Source organism: Pipistrellus kuhlii, unplaced genomic scaffold (assembly GCF_014108245.1).
Source record: "Pipistrellus kuhlii isolate mPipKuh1 unplaced genomic scaffold, mPipKuh1.p scaffold_m20_p_1, whole genome shotgun sequence".
NCBI lineage: Eukaryota > Metazoa > Chordata > Mammalia > Chiroptera > Vespertilionidae > Pipistrellus > Pipistrellus kuhlii.
The window spans coordinates 52,234,355-52,252,129 of record NW_023425404.1 but is presented as its reverse complement, the minus strand read 5'-3'; the positions used below and the strand labels follow the sequence as shown (position 1 = coordinate 52,252,129).

The following is a 17,775-nucleotide window of genomic DNA, read 5'->3' as shown; positions in this document are numbered from 1 at the left end:
ACTTTCTGACACAGATATTCGGTAATTTTTTCTTTGCACTTCATGGCTTAAATAGCTTGAGCAAACAAGAATTGAAAACACAGGACCAAGGCATTAAAGTTCAGATAATACTCTATCGTGTAAAATTCTTGTTTCCAAGTTTTGTTGTTTTAACAAGTGAGGAGCTACTTTAACCAAGCAAGTTGGTGGCCACTCTTCTTTCCTTCCCATTCAGCATTGGGGGTTTCGTTCTCCTCCCTACTTTCCTAGAGTTCTTCCGTCGTTGATGTTGCAAACTCGACTACTCGTTCTCAAGGTCTTTTCTTCAAGGTTTCCCTGTTTTGGCGCCATCCAAGCCCACAGAATATTGGGGAGGAAGAGCTCCGACTTATTTGACGGGCTAACGAAGCCCTGGGGACTCTGGATACCCATGTGGGTGGAGCTGGGCGCGGTAGAGGCGGAGCCGGCGAGGAGCCCTAGGGAACTGGTAGAAGGCACAATTTGAGAAAGCCCGCAAGCAAAGTTTTCACGGTTTTCACGAAGGCTTCGTGTGCGAGGCTCAGGGAATTGGGGTGCCCCTCTCCTGCCTCGCCTGTCTTGATTCTGGAAGCTTCAGTAGGCTTATCTCAGTTGCTGGAACCCGGAAAGGCAGCGGCTTCAGCTCCAGGGGCGGGTCCCAAGGGTCTTGTCGCTGCTACGGGGCCATTTGGCCTCCTGGTGTTGGGGGAGGGGCGAGGGAGGTACTGCTTGCGCCCCTTTTTGCGCTTGCGCGGCGGTCTCCGAGCGGGTAGGAGCGCCTGCGCGGTGACGTGGACGTCTCGTGCGCGCGCAGGCTCTTCAGCTGGAGCGGACACACGGTGTGCGAACGGAACAAAATAACCCGCCCCCGGCGGGATGTGAAGGACTCCGGGTGAGGCCCGCCACGCCCCGCACGGTAACTCTCGGGCCTGGGCAGGGTGGGTGTCGCTGTAGTACTGGCCCGATTGGAGTTTTTTGAGAGTTTGAAGCTCTTGTATATTTGAGCGGCGTGAGAGATCTTCCGCTGAGCGATCTTCGCACGCTGGGGCCGGGCCCGGCCTTGCGCTGGGCCGTCTTTGGCGCGCGCCTTTGGTGTCTACCCCCTCACTCCCCCACCCGCCCCCAGCGAGGCTGCGCATGTCACCTCGCGCGCGTCCCCGGCCTTACTTCCGCGTCGCGCAGCAAACTGACTAGGAGCATCGACGCCAAAGGAGCGGCCACGAGGCGGGCGGGGTGAGAAGCGCCCTTGGCGCGCGGTCCTGCGCTCGCGTGCGTGGGGTGTCGCACCGCATGGAAGGATCCGCGTGACGACTTCCATTCGGGCGCCTGGCTTTAAGTCCAGAGCCCTGCTTATGCGCTTTGCACTTCAGAGTCCAGGTCTCAGGGTTCCAAAACTCGGAGGTAAACGGTGCTGACGTCGTTTATATTAAGGAGCTGTGTGCGGCATTTTGACACCCGTACAAATCTCTTCTACCATGTAATTTTCGAGTAAATTGTTTGAGGTAGGACCGCGAGTTTAATAAAAAAGCAGGGCGAGGAAATGAGCTGTATAGGAATGGGAACTTGGTAAACAAAGGACCGGTGGCTCGAAAGTGCAGAAATGAGGGCGGGGGAAACAGGTGGGGAGAGCAGGTGTTTATTTTTCCCCCCCTCTCTGTGGAGCAGCCTTGGCTAGTTCTCCTTTTATGAGGCTTCCCGCTTCTGTTAAATTGTCACATAGGTATCTGCTCCTAGTGCTAGGTGTGTCTGGGAAATAAACCCCTCTGAAGCGCCAGTGACCAAAGTTGAGGAAATCTGTGTGCGAAGATTAGGAAGTTAGGGATTTTTCAAATCGGGTTGAGTATAAAGTGGTAGTATCTTGCTGTGAAGATTTTTGCTTTGCATTTGGAACCCCGGGGATACCTCCTTTTGGCAAAAGTGGAAGCAGGGAACGCTGAAAGAGGTCTAAAAGGAGGGATTACTGTGGCAGAACACTGAGTAACCCAAGTAACCTCGTTCTGGGGGAAAACCACTCCCCCAGGGTTCACGTCGCCGGAGCAGACACGAGGATCAGGAGAATCTGCGCGCGCCGCCCGTGCGTGTTGTAAAGCTCCACAGGCTTCTGGGGCGGGGTTCCTAGCAAACGTTTCCTGCTCTGCCTTCACATTTTGGGAACGACGTTGTGGCTAGATTGCAGGGAAAGTGCCTGGAGGCTACGTGACGGCTGCTGGAAGGGGGCTGGCTTGGAGAGACGGATACTGGGTTCAGGGTTACAGAATGTGACTGGGTTTGTCGGAGTGATCGTGGTTCCGGCGGACGCGGCAAGGATGGCACGTGATCTGTCGGGATTGCTTTTCCCCAGAAGAGCTTCCCTTGCAGCATATTTTCGCGTTGTTCTTGGCTCAGTGGATAGGGCCTCTGCAGTTGAAAAGCTGTGATTGTGGGCAATTAGTCGTGGGCGACTGCACCTCCTCAGGACTGGCCTGAGGCCTTTCTGTTCCCATAGGTATGGGATCAGGGTTAGTGTTTCTTGCCTCCTAAGTGTTATTTCATTTTCCTAACCTACGATTGAGTGGGTTGGGTTCACTTAACAGAAAACACATACTTAGAAATTGAGGAAATTCAGTGCCCTGGGTACCTTTTCATACTTTGTTACAAGGAAGGGTGGCTTTTTGGATACTGACATTTTTTTCTGCCATAAAAGTTATTCAAATTCTTATGCAATTGCTAGAGACCTGAGAGCTTGCCAACTCCAAGTTGTAGTTAAGGGACCATTCCTAGGAATAATATTTCTGAACTCAGCATTAACAAATAGTATCTGGGAGAGAAGATCGAGCGTACTATTTCAGGCAGAAGGGATTCTGTGTCTTGAAACCTAAAGCACTAAAGATAGTATTTTGAAATTTACCTTATTAGGATGGTGATGATGATAAAATACCCAAATATTGATTAGTCATGAGTAAGTGCTTACTAATAGACAAGTACCATTTATTTAATTTTAAAAATTGACAATTAAGAACTGGTAGTTGAATATTTTACTGTCTGCTATATTTTCTGATTATTTTTATACTTAAAATATTTTTAAGATTTCTCAAATTTCTGGGCCTATGATATATCGCTAAATACTTGAGTATACTTTATTCTCTTAAAACTTGAGTTCCAGAAATGTAATTTACCTTAACCAGACTCTTGTGAAAGATCATATTAAGGAACCAACTAACATCTTGGTGCCTACAGTACAGTAATGCATTTGTTGCTTGAAAAGTTATGGTTATTTTTTTTAGCAACTTTGGAAACATTCAAATAAGTATTTGAATATTTTTTGTTTTAAAAGTAATGGTATTGGTTTGGAATTTTGATTTTTGTGTGTGTTCAGTCTATGAATTATTAAGTTAGGTAACTACCTAGTAAACTAGGTGGTGTGTTTTGTAAGTTGTATGAGGGTTACCACTTTAGTAGTTAAAATACCTACCATAGGGGTCATTGTTGAAAAGACATTTAGAATAAGGACTCTGAAATTTTAAGTTTGTTTATGGAATTTGCCACATTACTTATCTCAAAACATTTTTTGTGAAAGCTCCTGTTTGTCTCTCCTATGACATTTTCAGATAGGGAGAGATAGAAACATCAATGATGAGATGTTTCATCTACAATAATCATCTGCAATTAAACATTCCTCAGATAATTACTTCATGCAGAAAAAAGTTTGCTTTTTGAAATGCTGAACCAAGATTATTATTATTTTTAAAAATATATATATTTTTATTGATTTCAGAGAGGGAAGAGGGGGTGAGAGATAGAAACATAAATGATAGAGAATCGTTGACCAGCTGCCTCCTGCTCGTCACCTGCTCAGGATTGAGCCAAACCGGGGCATGTACCCTTGACCAGAATCAAACCCAGGACCCTTCAATCCGGGACCTTTCAGCCTACAGGCTGTTGTTCTGTCCACTGAGCCAAACCAGCTAGGGCCTGCGATTACTTTCTTTTTAAAATATATTTTATTGATTTTTTACAGAGAGGAAGAGAGAGGGATAGAGAGTTAGAAACTTTGATGAGACACATCGATCAGCTGCCTCTTGCACACCCCCCACTGGGGATGTGCCTGCAACCAAAGGTACATGCCCTTGACTGGAATTGAACCTGGGACCTTTCATTCCGCAGGCCAATGCTCTATCCACTGAGCCAAACTGGTTTTGGCGGAGATTACTTTCTTGTTTTAAGTGATATATATATATATATATATATATATATATATATATATATATATATATATATGTATATATATATATATATGTATATGTATATATATATACACACACACACAAACATATATATATACACACATATACACATATATATATTGAAATTACTTTATTGTTTTAAGTTTTACTTGTACTGAAACGATGGTCTTCCTTAAAAGCTTCCAGAGAGCCAGATATGAGAGTATTTAGAAACTTGCTGGAAGGAGTATTTCTTCATGAGTGGCCTAACTTTTCCTAAAGTACAATTGGTTTTTGCGATTAGTTAACGTTGTCTTATCCTGCCCTAGTTAGTAGTTTGACTCAGTGGCTAGAGTGTCGGCTTGAGGACTTAAGGGTCCCAGGTTCGATTCTGGTCAAGGGCACATGCCTGGTTACTGGCTGGGTTCCCAGTAAGGGTCATGCAGGAGCCAGCCAATCAATTCTTCCCTCTCATCATTGATGTTTCTGTCTCTCCCTATCTGAAATAAAATATTTTTAAAAAGTTGTCTTAGCCTTTAGAGTGGTATTATGTGTCTGAAACAGCCAAATATGCCCAATTAATAATCCTTTTATTAGAAAATTCAGTGTAGTATTCCAAAAGAATAACCATATTCTTATAGTGAAATGAAATCTGTGTTTAAAGATTGATTGGAATAAGAATTTGATTCTTTGTTCCTAAACCAGTATGGAGGTAAATCTCAAGAGAGAGATTGTTTTGGTCATAAAGTAGGTCTTTGGTTTTATGTATTTTGATAAACTCATGGAATAACTTTACTAGAGGATTCTTTAAAAATAACCCATACGCCGAAACCGGTTTGGCTCAGCGGTAGAGCGTCGGTCTGCAGACTGAAAGGTCCTGGGTTCGATTCTGGTCAAGGGCATGTACAATACATTGGTTGTGGGCACATTCCCATTAGGGGGTGTGCAAGAGGCAGCTGGTCAATGTTTCTCTCTCATCGATGTTTGTAGCCTTCTATCTCACTCCTTTCCTCTCTGTAAAAAATCAATAAAATATATTTTTAAAATAAAAAAAACACAACACAAAACATAAATGAGGAGAACCCATAGTGGCTGAATTTGATTAATCAAAAATTACTGACCCAGTTATAGAGGAGTAGTGATGTAGCATCTTCCTTTTTTGTGCAAAGGCTAATTGGAGGTGATGATCTTGTAGAATATTTTAGTAATTTAGCACACTAGTTCAGTTAAATTTAACAATCTGAAGTTTCTTTTCAACTTTTTATTGAAATTTAATTCACATAGCATATATTTTTGCATTTCAACAGATACACTTAAGTAGTTTCTAGCTCCTGAATGTTTTCATTCCTCACCCCAAAGGTATGCCATACTTATTAGCAATTGTCTGAATTATCCCTCTCCGTGTTTCCTCGCAATCACAAATTTACTTTCTATCTCTAGATTTGCCTATTCTGGACATTTTGTATAGATGTTTTTAAGTCTTTTTTTGGAATAGGTTGTATGTTCAAAAGATACAAAATTTAGAACATGTCAGTATGTATTTTCCCAGCCGTTCAAGTTTTTCCTGGATATAGCCAATACTACCAGTTCCTTTTCTGTCTTTACAGTCTATATCAAGCAAATACAAACACATTCTATGTGTTTTTAAAAAATATATCTATTTTTATTGATTTCAGAGAGAAAGGAGAGGGGAGGAGAAAGAGAGACATCTATGATGAGAGAGAATAATTAATTGGTTTCCTCCTGCATGCCCTCTACTGGGGATCAAGCCTGCAACCCCGGTACATGCCCTTGACCGGAATTGAACCCCGGGACCATTGATGGACTTTTTCTCCAGTTTTTTTATGTTAAAAGTAGAGCCGAAACCGGTTTGGCTCAGTGGATAGAGTGTCAGCCTGCGGACTGAAGGGTCCCGGGTTTGATTCCAGTCAAGGGCATGTACCTTGGTTGCAAGAGGCAGCTGATCGATGACTCCCTCTCGTCGATGTTTCTTGCTCTCTATCTTTCCCTTCTTCTCTGTAAAAAACTCAATTAAAAAAAAAAAAATATATATATATATAAAAAGAAATGTTTAAAAAAAAGTAGAAATGCAGGGAATAATCTATACTTTTTTATTACAGGCATGTATGTGTATGAGTGTATATTTAGGATAAAGTCCTAGAACTGTTGTTCTATGGGATGTATATGCATTTGTACTTTTGATATTTTTATGTTGCCCTTTCTGACACCCTTTCCAATTCCTCTACCAAACTTTGAGTTTTGCCAGTTTAATAAGGTCAAAAACAGTGTCTCCATATGATTTCCATTACCATTTCTCCTATGCTAAGACTATATACATTTTTATAGCCATTGACTCTTTCTCTCCTTTGCCCATTTTTCTATTAGATTTTTCTTGTAGGAACCCTTTTTATATTAGTTAAATGAGTTATTAGGATGTAATTTGCAAATACCCTTTCCCAGTTAGTCATTTGTTTTTTCAATTTTACTTTTATGATATTTGCCAGATGTAAAACATGTATAATGTTGAATTTATCAGAGATTTTGTGTCTTATTTTCTGGGGATTTAAGAATTTAAAAAAATTTGGAGAATATATTTACAAATGATATATCCAATAAGGAGCTGATAACAGATAACCAAAATATATATGAAATTCATACAACTCAATGACAAAAAATGAACAATCCAATCCAAAAATGGTTAGAGGACACTAACAGACATTTCCCCAAAGGAGACATACAGATGGGTGCAGACATATGAAAAGATGCTCAACATCACTAGTCATCAGAGAGATGCAAAACAAAACCACAGTGAGATACAAGCTCACACCTGTCAGGATGGCTTTATCAAAAAAGTCAACAAATAAAAAGGGTTGAAGATGTGGAGAAAAGGGATTACTTGTGCACTGTTGGTGGGAATGTAAATTGGTGTAGCCACTATGGAAAACAGTGTGGAGAATCCTCACAAAACTACAATTAGATCTACCCCATGAGCCAGAAATTCCACTTCTGGTGTTATCTAAAGAAAATAAAACCACAATTAAAAAAAAATTTTAAAAATTTATGCTGAGGACTGGGTGGTGATTTAAATGTTTGTTCCTTCTGGAATTTATGGTTTCTTTCTTTGCTTTAAAAAAAATGTTTTTGTTGATTTTAGAGGGAGAGGAAGGGAGAAGGAGAGAGATACATCGATATGAGAAGTATCGATCAGTTGTCTCCCCTTGCACCTGGACTGGGATCCTGTGATCCAGGGATCAAACATGAAACCAGGGTGGGATGACACTCAAACCAGCTGAGCCACACTGGCTAGGGCTGCCAGGGCTGTCAGGGTTTCTTTAAATGTGTGTATCAAGTTAAGGCATTATTTTACTTAATTCTTTTTAAAAAAATATATTTTATTGATATTTTACGGAGAGGAAGGGAGAGGAATAGAAAGTCAGAAACATCGATGAGAGAGAAACATCCATCAGCTGCCTCTCGCACACTCCCCAATGGGGATGTGCCTGCAACCAAGGTACATACCCTTGACTGGAATCGAACCCGGGACCTTTCAGTCCGCAGGCCGATGCTCTATCCACTGAGCCAAACCGTTTTTGGCCATTTTATTTATTTCTTAAATTTATTTTATTTTTTTATTTTTATTTTTATTTTTAGAGATAGAGGAAGGGAAAGGGATAGAGAGAAGCAATATTTATTGTAGTAGGATTTAGGAGTATCTTTTGGGGATAATTATTCTTGTCCTTTATATTAACAAAATATTAACTTAATTAAAAGGTTTTGTTTTTCTGCTTATTTTTTAGGCTGAGAAGGCCATTGTGACTATGTGGTGACTACAGTTATACAGGTTTCCCACTGGAATCATGGAGGAGAAACAGCAGATTATATTGGCTAGTCAAGATGGTGGGACAGTGGCAGGAGCAGCACCTACCTTCTTTGTCATCCTAAAACAAGCAGGAAATGGCAAAACAGATCAAGGAATTTTGGTTACTAATAGGGATGCTTGTGCTTTGGCTACCAGTGTGTCATCCCCAGGAAAATCTACAGGGAAGATTTGCCTGCCAGCTGATTGTACTGTGGGAGGAATCACTGTCACCTTGGATAACAATAGTATGTGGAATGAATTCTATCATCGAAGTACAGAGATGATTCTGACCAAGCAGGGAAGACGCATGTTTCCTTACTGTCGTTATTGGATCACAGGTTTAGACTCAAATAAGAAGTATATCCTTGTCATGGATATATCTCCTGTGGATAACCATCGTTATAAGTGGAACGGTCGCTGGTGGGAACCCAGTGGGAAGGCAGAGCCTCATGTTTTAGGGAGGGTTTTTATTCATCCAGAATCTCCATCCACAGGCCATTATTGGATGCACCAACCAGTATCTTTCTATAAACTGAAACTTACCAACAATACACTGGACCAAGAAGGGCATATTATCTTGCACTCTATGCATCGATACCTGCCAAGGCTTCATTTGGTACCTGCAGAAAAGGCTACTGAAGTGATACAGTTAAATGGCCCTGGTGTCCACACATTTACCTTCCCACAGACTGAATTCTTTGCAGTAACAGCTTATCAGAACATACAGATTACTCAGCTGAAAATAGATTACAATCCATTTGCTAAAGGCTTCAGGGATGATGGGCTGAATAGTAAGCCCCAGAGAGATGGCAAGCAAAAAAACAGCTCTGACCAAGAAGGTAATAGTGTTCCCAGTTCACCTGGTCAACGGGCCCGTCTCCCAGAAGGTGAAGGGTCAGAGATACAGCTTACTGATTCAGATCCTTTATCTAGGGGTCATGAGACATCAGGCAAGGGTTTGGAGAAGCCTTTCCTTAATATAAATCAAGACTTTCTTGGTTTCATGGATATTGATTCATCACTTGGGGAAGTTACTCAGTTTAAACAAGAGGTCTCTGAAAGGTAGGTAACAGTTTTTCTGTTTCTGGCGATCAAAGATTTTGGATTGAACATACTGTTTGTGTGACTGCTGATTTTCGTAGACATTGATAAATGTAAACTACTCAAAAACATACCACAACTGCTTTTACATTCTGTAAAGTGGTGTTTCATTTCTCTGTAATAATATCAGTTGTGTTGAGGATTCAGAATTGTAGACAGATTAGATGATTTGTCAGAATGGGGATCTTTCATTCATTTAGACTTAAAATTTTGTTAATCATGCATAGTACTGTTCCTTGGTTATATGTAGACATACTATTAATTGAGGAAGGGAAAAAATGACCCCCCAAGAAATGTCATAACTGAGAAAACTTATCCAGACGAGTTACAGAAGGGAGTTAAAGTACACTTAATACTTAAGAATTTACTGTCTATGGATATCCTAACCCATAAATTGCCTGACTGAAAAACAAGCTAAAGATTGTTATTATGCCCTTAGGTTAAAATAGCATTGAACTTGCATTATTTATGATTTTTAATGGAAAGTATTTAATTGATTTGAGAGGAAAGGAGAGAGATGGAGAGAGACATATCAGTGTGAGAGAGAAAAAATGGATGGGTTGCCTCTGGTAAGGATTGAACCCAAAACCAAAGTGTATGCCCGGAATAGGAATTGAACCGGCTACCTTTTGTTTTTTTTTATTTTTTAAATATATTTTATTGATTTTTTACAGAGAGGAAGGAAGAGAGATAGCAAGTTAGAAACATCGATGAGAGAGAGTCATCGATCAGCTGCCTCCTGCACACCCCCCACTGGGGATGTGCCCGCAACCAAGGTACATGCCCTTGACCGGAATCGAACCCGGGACCCCTCAGTCCCCAAGCCGACGCTCTATCCACTGAGCCAAACCGGTCCCGGCTGAACCGGCTACCTTTTGGTGTACAGGACAATGCTCCAACCAAGTGAGCCACACCAGCCAAAGCTATTTATTACTTTTTTTTCAATCAAGGGCTATTTTTTTTAGAGCAGTTTTAAGTTCACAACAAAATCTGCAAAATTGAGAAGAAGGTTTAAAGTTTTTCTATAGACCATATGCCCCAATACATGCATAGCCTCCTCCATTATCAAGATCCCCCATCAGAGCGGTACATTTGTTATAACTGATGAACCTGCATTTACACATCATAATCACCCAAAGTCCATAGATTATATTAGGGTTTACTCTTTGTGTTGTGTAGCCTATGAGTTCAAACAAATGTATATAATGACATATATCCACCTTACATACATAGAGTATTTTCATTGCACTAAAAATTCTGTATGCTCTTTCTGTTAATTCTTTTTTTTCGAACCTCTGACAACCTGATCTTTTTTTTTAGCCTCACCTTAGGGTATATATTTTTTAAATATGTTTTTATTGATTTCACATAGGCAGAGAGAGGGAGAGAGAGAAACATCAATGATAAGAGAGAATCACTGATCAGCCTCCTCCTGCACACCCCATACTGGGGATCGAGCCTACAACGGGCATGTGCCCTTGACGAGAATCGAATCTGGGACCCTTTGGACTGTATGTAGGTTGACTATTCACTGAGCAAAACCGGCTAGGGCAGTCTGTCTTTTTTTTAAAAGAAGTTTTTATTGATTTTATAGAGAAAGGGAGGAGGGTAGAGAGAGAAACATCAATGGAATGCCTTATAAGCACTCCCTACCTGGGATTGAGCCTACAATTTGGGCATTTGCCCTAATGGGGAATTGAACCAGTGACTTCTTGGTTCATGGGTCGGCACTCCATCACTGAGCCTCATCAGCTGGGCTGTCTCTGTCTCTTTTTGATCAAGTACATCTTTCAGTAAAATTAACAGAAAGGAAATATGGGACATAGAATTTTAGCATTTACTTAAGTAAAGTAAGTTCTGATGAAAATAATAGTCCCTTGCCCCTCTGAATGCCTAATTTTCTTCTTACATATTGAAAAATAGCTTTATTTTGCCCTTGTACTTTATAAATTGTCTGGTTAATTCTGTGCTGAAAATGCATTGCAAGTTCCAGTTTTCTGTTGAGAATTATTTTTTAAAATATATTTTTATTCAAAGAGGAAAGGAAAGAAAGATAGAAACGTCAGTGATGAGAATCATCAATTGGCTGCCTCCTGCTTGCCCCCACGAGGGATTGAGCCCACAACCCTTGACTGGAACTGAACCCGGGACCTTTCAGTCTGCAGGCCAATGTTCTATCCACTGAGCCAAAGCAGTTAGGGCACCTGTTTAGAATTTGATGCCATTTTGATTCCTGGTCATTTGAAGGCTCTTAAGATCTTTTGTTCATCCCTTATATTATGAAATTTTACAGTGATGGACCTTGGTGTGGTTCTTCTCATCATTGTGCTATTTCCCCCCCCCCCCCCCCCCCCCCCCCCAAATTCTTGTACTGTGGTTCCAGGAACACTTTTAGTATTATTTGTCTAAGTTTTTCACTTTTTTTTTTTTTTTTAAACTCCTTATAATTGGGTGTTTCATCTCCTGGATTGATTATCTTATCAGTCTTTTTTTTTCTTATCAGTCTTTTATTGTCTGTTATCTTTTTCCTCTACTTATATTGAAGTTTCATTAAAGTTTTTATTGCAGCTGTCAGATTTCAATTTCTAAGAGCTCTTCTATTTTCTTTTTCATTCCACATTTTCTTTTCCCAATGGATTTCTTTTTTCCTGTTAACTTAATTATCACCAGTTTTATGGAAGGTATTATGTTACAGGTTCTTTAAATATACACCCTTAGTACATGTATATATCTTTATTGTAGTATCTATTAAATAACATTATATTGTCTAGTTTGTTTTCTTGCACTGGTCTGTAAATTTCTTGAATATGAGATAGGAACTGTTTTTTTTTTTGTTATCCTTGGGCCCAACAAAATTTGTCTGGTACATTGTAGACATGGCATAATAAGCCCTTAATATCTGAGGGGGATTGTCTCCAAGAACCCCTAACCCCACCCAGACCAAAATTGGCCAATACTCAAGTCCTTTATATGAAACTAGGGCCCACTGCACGAATTTGTGCATCTTGAAAGGAACAGTGGGCTGAGAGGCTGCAGTGGGCACAGGGGTGGGTCTAAGCCCATCCTCCGCACCCCCGCTGGCCCCTCCTGCCACAGCCCTCGGCCCCCTTTCTGCTAGCAGCCCCCCTCCCATGTGCTGACAGCTCAGGTCCCGCTTGCATCCGCTGAGGGCATGGAGCGATTGGGGCCAGTGCTGTCAGTGGGTGCAAGCAGCAACTGCTGCCTCATTGTCCCCTCAGGAGCAGGGGGAGGTGGAGAAGCCCTCAGGGGCGATTGGGGCCAGTAGCCGCCCCTCACACCTGCTGACTGTGCTGCGAGTGGTGGCTCTGGCACTGGTTGAGGGTGAGAGCATGGCTGGGGTTGGCGAGTGGCAGCTCCAGCACTGGCAGAAGGTGCTAACACCAGGCAGGACCATGAGAATTTTCAGTAATCACCAGAGGCTAGCCAGGTGACAGCCACCAGTGCCCCGCCTTGGTCTGGTGCCCCTGCTCACCTGCTCCATCATCCCACCATGGCTGAGGTCTGCCATATTCTGCTTACACCCCCAGGTGGTCAGCGCACATCATAATGACTGGTTGTTTGTTGATTTGTTGATGGTAGCCATTCTGACAGGTGTGAGATGGTACCTACTGTATTTTTCGGACCATAAGACGCTCCGGACCATAAGACGCACCAGTTTTTAGAGAAGGGAAATGAAGAAAAAAAGATTCTGAAACAAATAGTGTCCTGAAATATTTTATGTGCATTAAAACCCAACATCACAGTCATAAACACATGTAATCAACCCTGTAAAGTAAACAGCAGCATTTAGAACCATTTTAGAGCCGGGCAAGCACACAGAGACCACACAGAGCCGGGCAAGTAAAAAAACTTTTTTTTTAAAGTATATGTGTAGGCTATATTTGGACCATAAGACGCAGGGACTTTTCCCCCCCACTTCTGGGGGGAAAAAAGTGCGTCTTATGGTCCGAAAAATACGGTAATTGTTTTGATTTGCATCTCTCTGATCATTAGTGACTTTGAGCAGGTTTCATGTGTCTCTTGATCTTCTGTATATCCTCTTTCAAAAAGTCTATTTACCTAGGTCGTTTGCCCATTTTTTGATTGGATTGTTTATCTTTCTTTAGTTAGGATGTATGAGTTCCTATGGATTAAACCCTTATTGGACATAACATTGGCAAATATGTTCTCCCATGCAGTGGGCTCTCTTGTTGTTTTGTTGATGGTTTCTTTTGCTGTGCAGAAGCTTTTCATTTTGATGTAGTCCCATTTGTTTATTTTTCCTTAATTTTCATTGTCGTAGGAGCTGTACCGGTAAAGATATTGCTACAACATATGTCTGATATTAAAAGAGGGAAAGACAGAGAGAAACATCAATGTGAGAGGGACACTTTAGTTGCCTCCTGCATGAGGGACACTTCGATTGGTTGCCTCCTCCCTGACCTGGGCCAACCTCTAGGTACATGCCCTTGATCAGAATTGAACCCAGATCCTGTAGTTGGCAGGCCAAGGCTCTATCCACAAAGCCAAACTGGCTAGGGCAGGATATGCTAGGCCCTCCAGCAACAGACCTTAGTTTTTTCTCCAGGAGTGAGGTGGAAAAATCCTAGATCACCTTCTTGGATTCTTATAACTCAAGTTACCAAGAACACTGTGAGAGGCAGCTTAGCCAATGATCCCTCAGAAAAGGTGTTTCCTCTGCCGCTCATGTGCAGAGGACCCCCTGCATTGTGTCTGCAGGGCTTCTGTCCACTGGGCTGGGGGCATGCTCCAAGCCACACTGTGAGGGCTGCCAGAGGCACACCCCCAGCCCAGCAGTCCCGCTTTCTGTCAGCTAGGCTTCCGTCTGCTAGGCCGGGGTCTGCCCAAGCCTCCCTGCGGCAGCTCTGAGCTCATCCCCGACCCACTTTCAGTCAGCTGGGCTTCTGTCTGCTGGGCTGGGAGCATGCCTGGAGTTGATGCGGCGGCTCTAAGCTCACCCCCCTGTCATCTGGGCTTCTGTCTGCTGGGCCCGGGGACCTGCCCGAGCCTTCCTGTGGCAGCTCTGAGCATGCCCCCGGCCCACTTTCAGTCAGCTGGACTTCTGTCCGCTGGTCCTGGGAGCATGCCTGGAGCAGTGCGCAGTGGAAGCCTTGAGCACGTCCCCAGCCCAGCGGCTGGTTCTTTCCATAAGTTTCTTTTATTCATTAGAGTCCTTCCTCAGTTATTTTGATTTTTAGATTCAATTGTTGATAGATATGCATTTATTGCCATTTTATTGGTCATATATACATTTTAAAATATATTTTTATTGATTTCTAAGAGGAAGAAAGAGGGAGATAGAAACATCAATAATGAGAGGAAATCATTGATTGGCTGCCTTCTGCAAGCTCCCTACTGGGGATCAAGTGTGTAACCCTGCATATGCCCTTAACCGGAATCGAACCTGGAACCCTTTAGTTTGCAGGCTGATGCTCTATCCACTGAGCCAAACCGTCTTGGGCTCTCTGTTTTTAACCTTTGGCATTTTAATTATGATATGTCTTGGTGTGGACCTCTTTGGGTTCCTTTTGTTTGGTATTTTGTGCTGCTTGGATTTGTATGTCTGTTTTTTTCACCAGGTAAGGGAAGTTTACTGTTAATTCTTTTCATATAGGTTTTTTTTTTTTTCTTAAGCTATTTTTTAAAAACATATATTTTATTGATTTTTTACAGAGAGGAAGGGAGAGAGCTAGAGAGCTAGAAACATCCATGAGAGAGAAACATCCACCAGCTGCCTCCTGCACACCCCCTACTGGGGATGTGCCTACAACTAATGTACATGCCCTTGACCGGAATCAAACCTGGGAGGTTTCAGTCCTCAGACCTATGCTCTATCCACTGAGCCAAACCGGTTACGGCCATATAGGTTTTCAATTTCTTGCTCCCTCTCTTCTCCTTCTAGCACTGCCTTGTTGCGAATGTTGCTACACTTGAAATTGTCCCAGGGGCTCCTTACACTATCTTCATATTTTTGTATTTTTTCTCTTCTGATTGCATGGTGGTGGTGTTTTTGTTTTTGTTTGTTTGGTTTTTTGTTTTTGTTTTTTGTTTTTGTTCCTTATATTTCAAATGGTTTAAAAAATTATCTTTATATTCTTGAAAGTATTACAAATGTCCCCCTTATTTCCCCCTTTGAGTCCCTCCACTCCATACCCATATCATCACCCTCAGGCATATTCTAAAATCTTGATATGATTCTTGATGTCCTCTACTGTTTTGATCTTCTGTAAAGTATTCTTTATTTCAATTATTGTATGCTTCATTCTGACTGGTCCTTTTTTATGTTGTTTATTTTCTCATTGACTTTTTTTTGACATTTTTCCTAAGTTCCTTGAGCATCCTTATAACCTTTATTTTGAACTCTGTATCTGGTAGTTTTCTTGGTTCCATTTCATTTGTTTCTGGAGATTTTTCCTATTCTTTCATTTGTGACATGTTTCTGTCTTCTAATTTTGGCTGCTTCCCTGAGTTTGTTTCTATGTATTAGATAAATTTGCTATGTCCCCTGGACTTAATAGAGTGACCTTGTATAATAGGTGTCCTGTAAGGCCCAGTGGCTCAGCCTCCCCAGTCACCTGAGCTGGACCCTCCAGATGCCACCCCTGTGTGAGCTGTGTGCACAGTCAGTGGTTTATGTTGAGCATCACTGGGAGGGATTGACTGAAAGGCCAAATGGTTGTGAGGATTGGCTGTGAGTACAGCTAAAGAAAGCTGTGTAGAAGCTGACCCTATGGAATAGGACTTGCTTCAGTGGGGCTTTGGTACTCATTGAGTCTGCCCTTTGAATGTGTCACTTGTGGAGATGGTGGGGTTGTAATCCTGCAAGGTCAAAGTTGACCAGTGGTGCACTGGCTCTGTGGCCTCCTGGGAGGTGCAAAGTGAGCTTCTACCTGAGGCCACCCAGCATGAACTGCTAGGAGATGGCTACTACTTGTGTTGATCTTGGAGTGGCCCAGGAGAGGCTAAGCTGTGAACCAGCGTAGATTGCTGCTAGTGCCAGGCCTGGGGCCACTCATTATAGGTAAGGGGCACACTATGCCAGCTGCTGCTTGTTTGAAGATTTTAGGAAAATACAAAGCATGAGGCAAGAGAAGCCAGTTGTTTGAAAAACAAAACAAAACACTGGAAATGGCTTGGATGAACCACTCTGGATGGGCTTCTTGAGTTCCCTATTTGTAGGACTTCTGTTCAGCTATAGATTTCAGATTCTGAATGATGGTGGTTTGGTATTTTGTTTGTAAATTTTGATGTGGTTATGGGAGGTAGTGAGTACTGCCATTTTGACTGGAAGCTCTTAAATGAGATTTCGAAAGGGGAAAATTGTTTCAGCTTTCACATTTAGGCCTGTAATTCACCTTGGCTTAGTTTTTTTTTGTAAGGTGTGAGGAGAGGAGGTGAAGGCTCCCATCTTCCATGCAGATATCTGTGTATTCTAGCATCATTTATAGAAAATATTTTACTCTCCCCATTAATGCCCTGGTAACTTGAAAAATCAGGTGACTGTTTATACTAATAAAAGGGTAATATGCATGATGGATAATCAAAAGACTGAACAGAAGGCTGCATGGGCTGACCAGGCCAGCAGGGGGGTTAGCAAGGGATGACCAACCAGGCCGGCAAAGGGGGGGCAGTGAGGGGGCAACCAGGCCAGTGGGGGGCAGTTGGGGGACAACCAGGTCAGCAGCGGCGGTACCAAAGGGTCAAAAGATAGTAATCTCTTGATTACTGTAGCTTTGTAGTAAGTTTTGAAATTGGGAACTATGGGTCCTCAGAGTCCTTAATTTCAGAGAAGAGGAGAGAAAGATATAAATATCAATAATGAGAGAGAATCATTGATTGACTGCTCCTGCAGGCCTCTTACTGGGGATCAAGCCCACAATCCAGACATGTGCCCTGACTGGGCATCAAACTGGTGACCTCTTGGTTCTGGGTAGGTTTTTTTTTTGTGTGTGTATGCACCAGTCTTATTATACTTCTTTGGTTCAGCTTATTCCTAAGTATTTTATTCTTGATGCTATTGCAAATGTGATTATTTTCATTTATTTATTTATTTATTTATTTATTTATTTATTTATTTATTTATTTTTAATATATTTTATTGATTTTGTACAGAGAGGAAGGGAGAGAGATAGAGAGTTAGAAACATCGATGAGAGAGAGTCATCGATCAGCTGCCTCTTGCACACCCCCTACTGGGGATATGCCCGCAACCAAGGTACATGCCCTTGACCAGAATCGAACCCGGGTCCCTTCATTCCCCAAGCCGACGCTCTATCCATTGAGCCAAACCGGTCTGGGCATGTGATTATTTTCTTGATTTTACTTTTGACATTTATTCCTAGTGTGTAGAAATACAACTTTTATGTGTGTGTATTGGTCTTGGATTCTTCAGTCTTGGCCAACTAATTTATACCGATATTTTTTTAGTGGATTTTTAAGAATTGTCTACACAAAAGGTCACATAATGCTGGCAATGCAGAATTTTACTTCCTTTTTAATCTGGATGTCTTTTATTTTTCTTGCCTGATTAGATTCGTAGAATCTCTTGTACAATTGAGTAGAAGTGGTGAGAGCTAGCATCCTTGACTTGTTTCTG

General features: G+C 41.9%; 1 protein-coding gene across 1 annotated transcript in view; it reads left to right on the top strand.

The window, feature by feature from the left end:
* The first annotated feature begins 769 nt into the window (after positions 1-769).
* Positions 770-17,775, top strand: part of MGA (MAX dimerization protein MGA) — a 97,349-nt gene continuing 80,343 nt past the window's right edge. The window contains 2 exon segments of the mRNA XM_036445325.2: positions 770-913; positions 7,997-9,120. Coding sequence (XP_036301218.1) covers positions 8,057-9,120 — 1,064 coding nt within the window. The 5' untranslated portion in view covers positions 770-913; positions 7,997-8,056.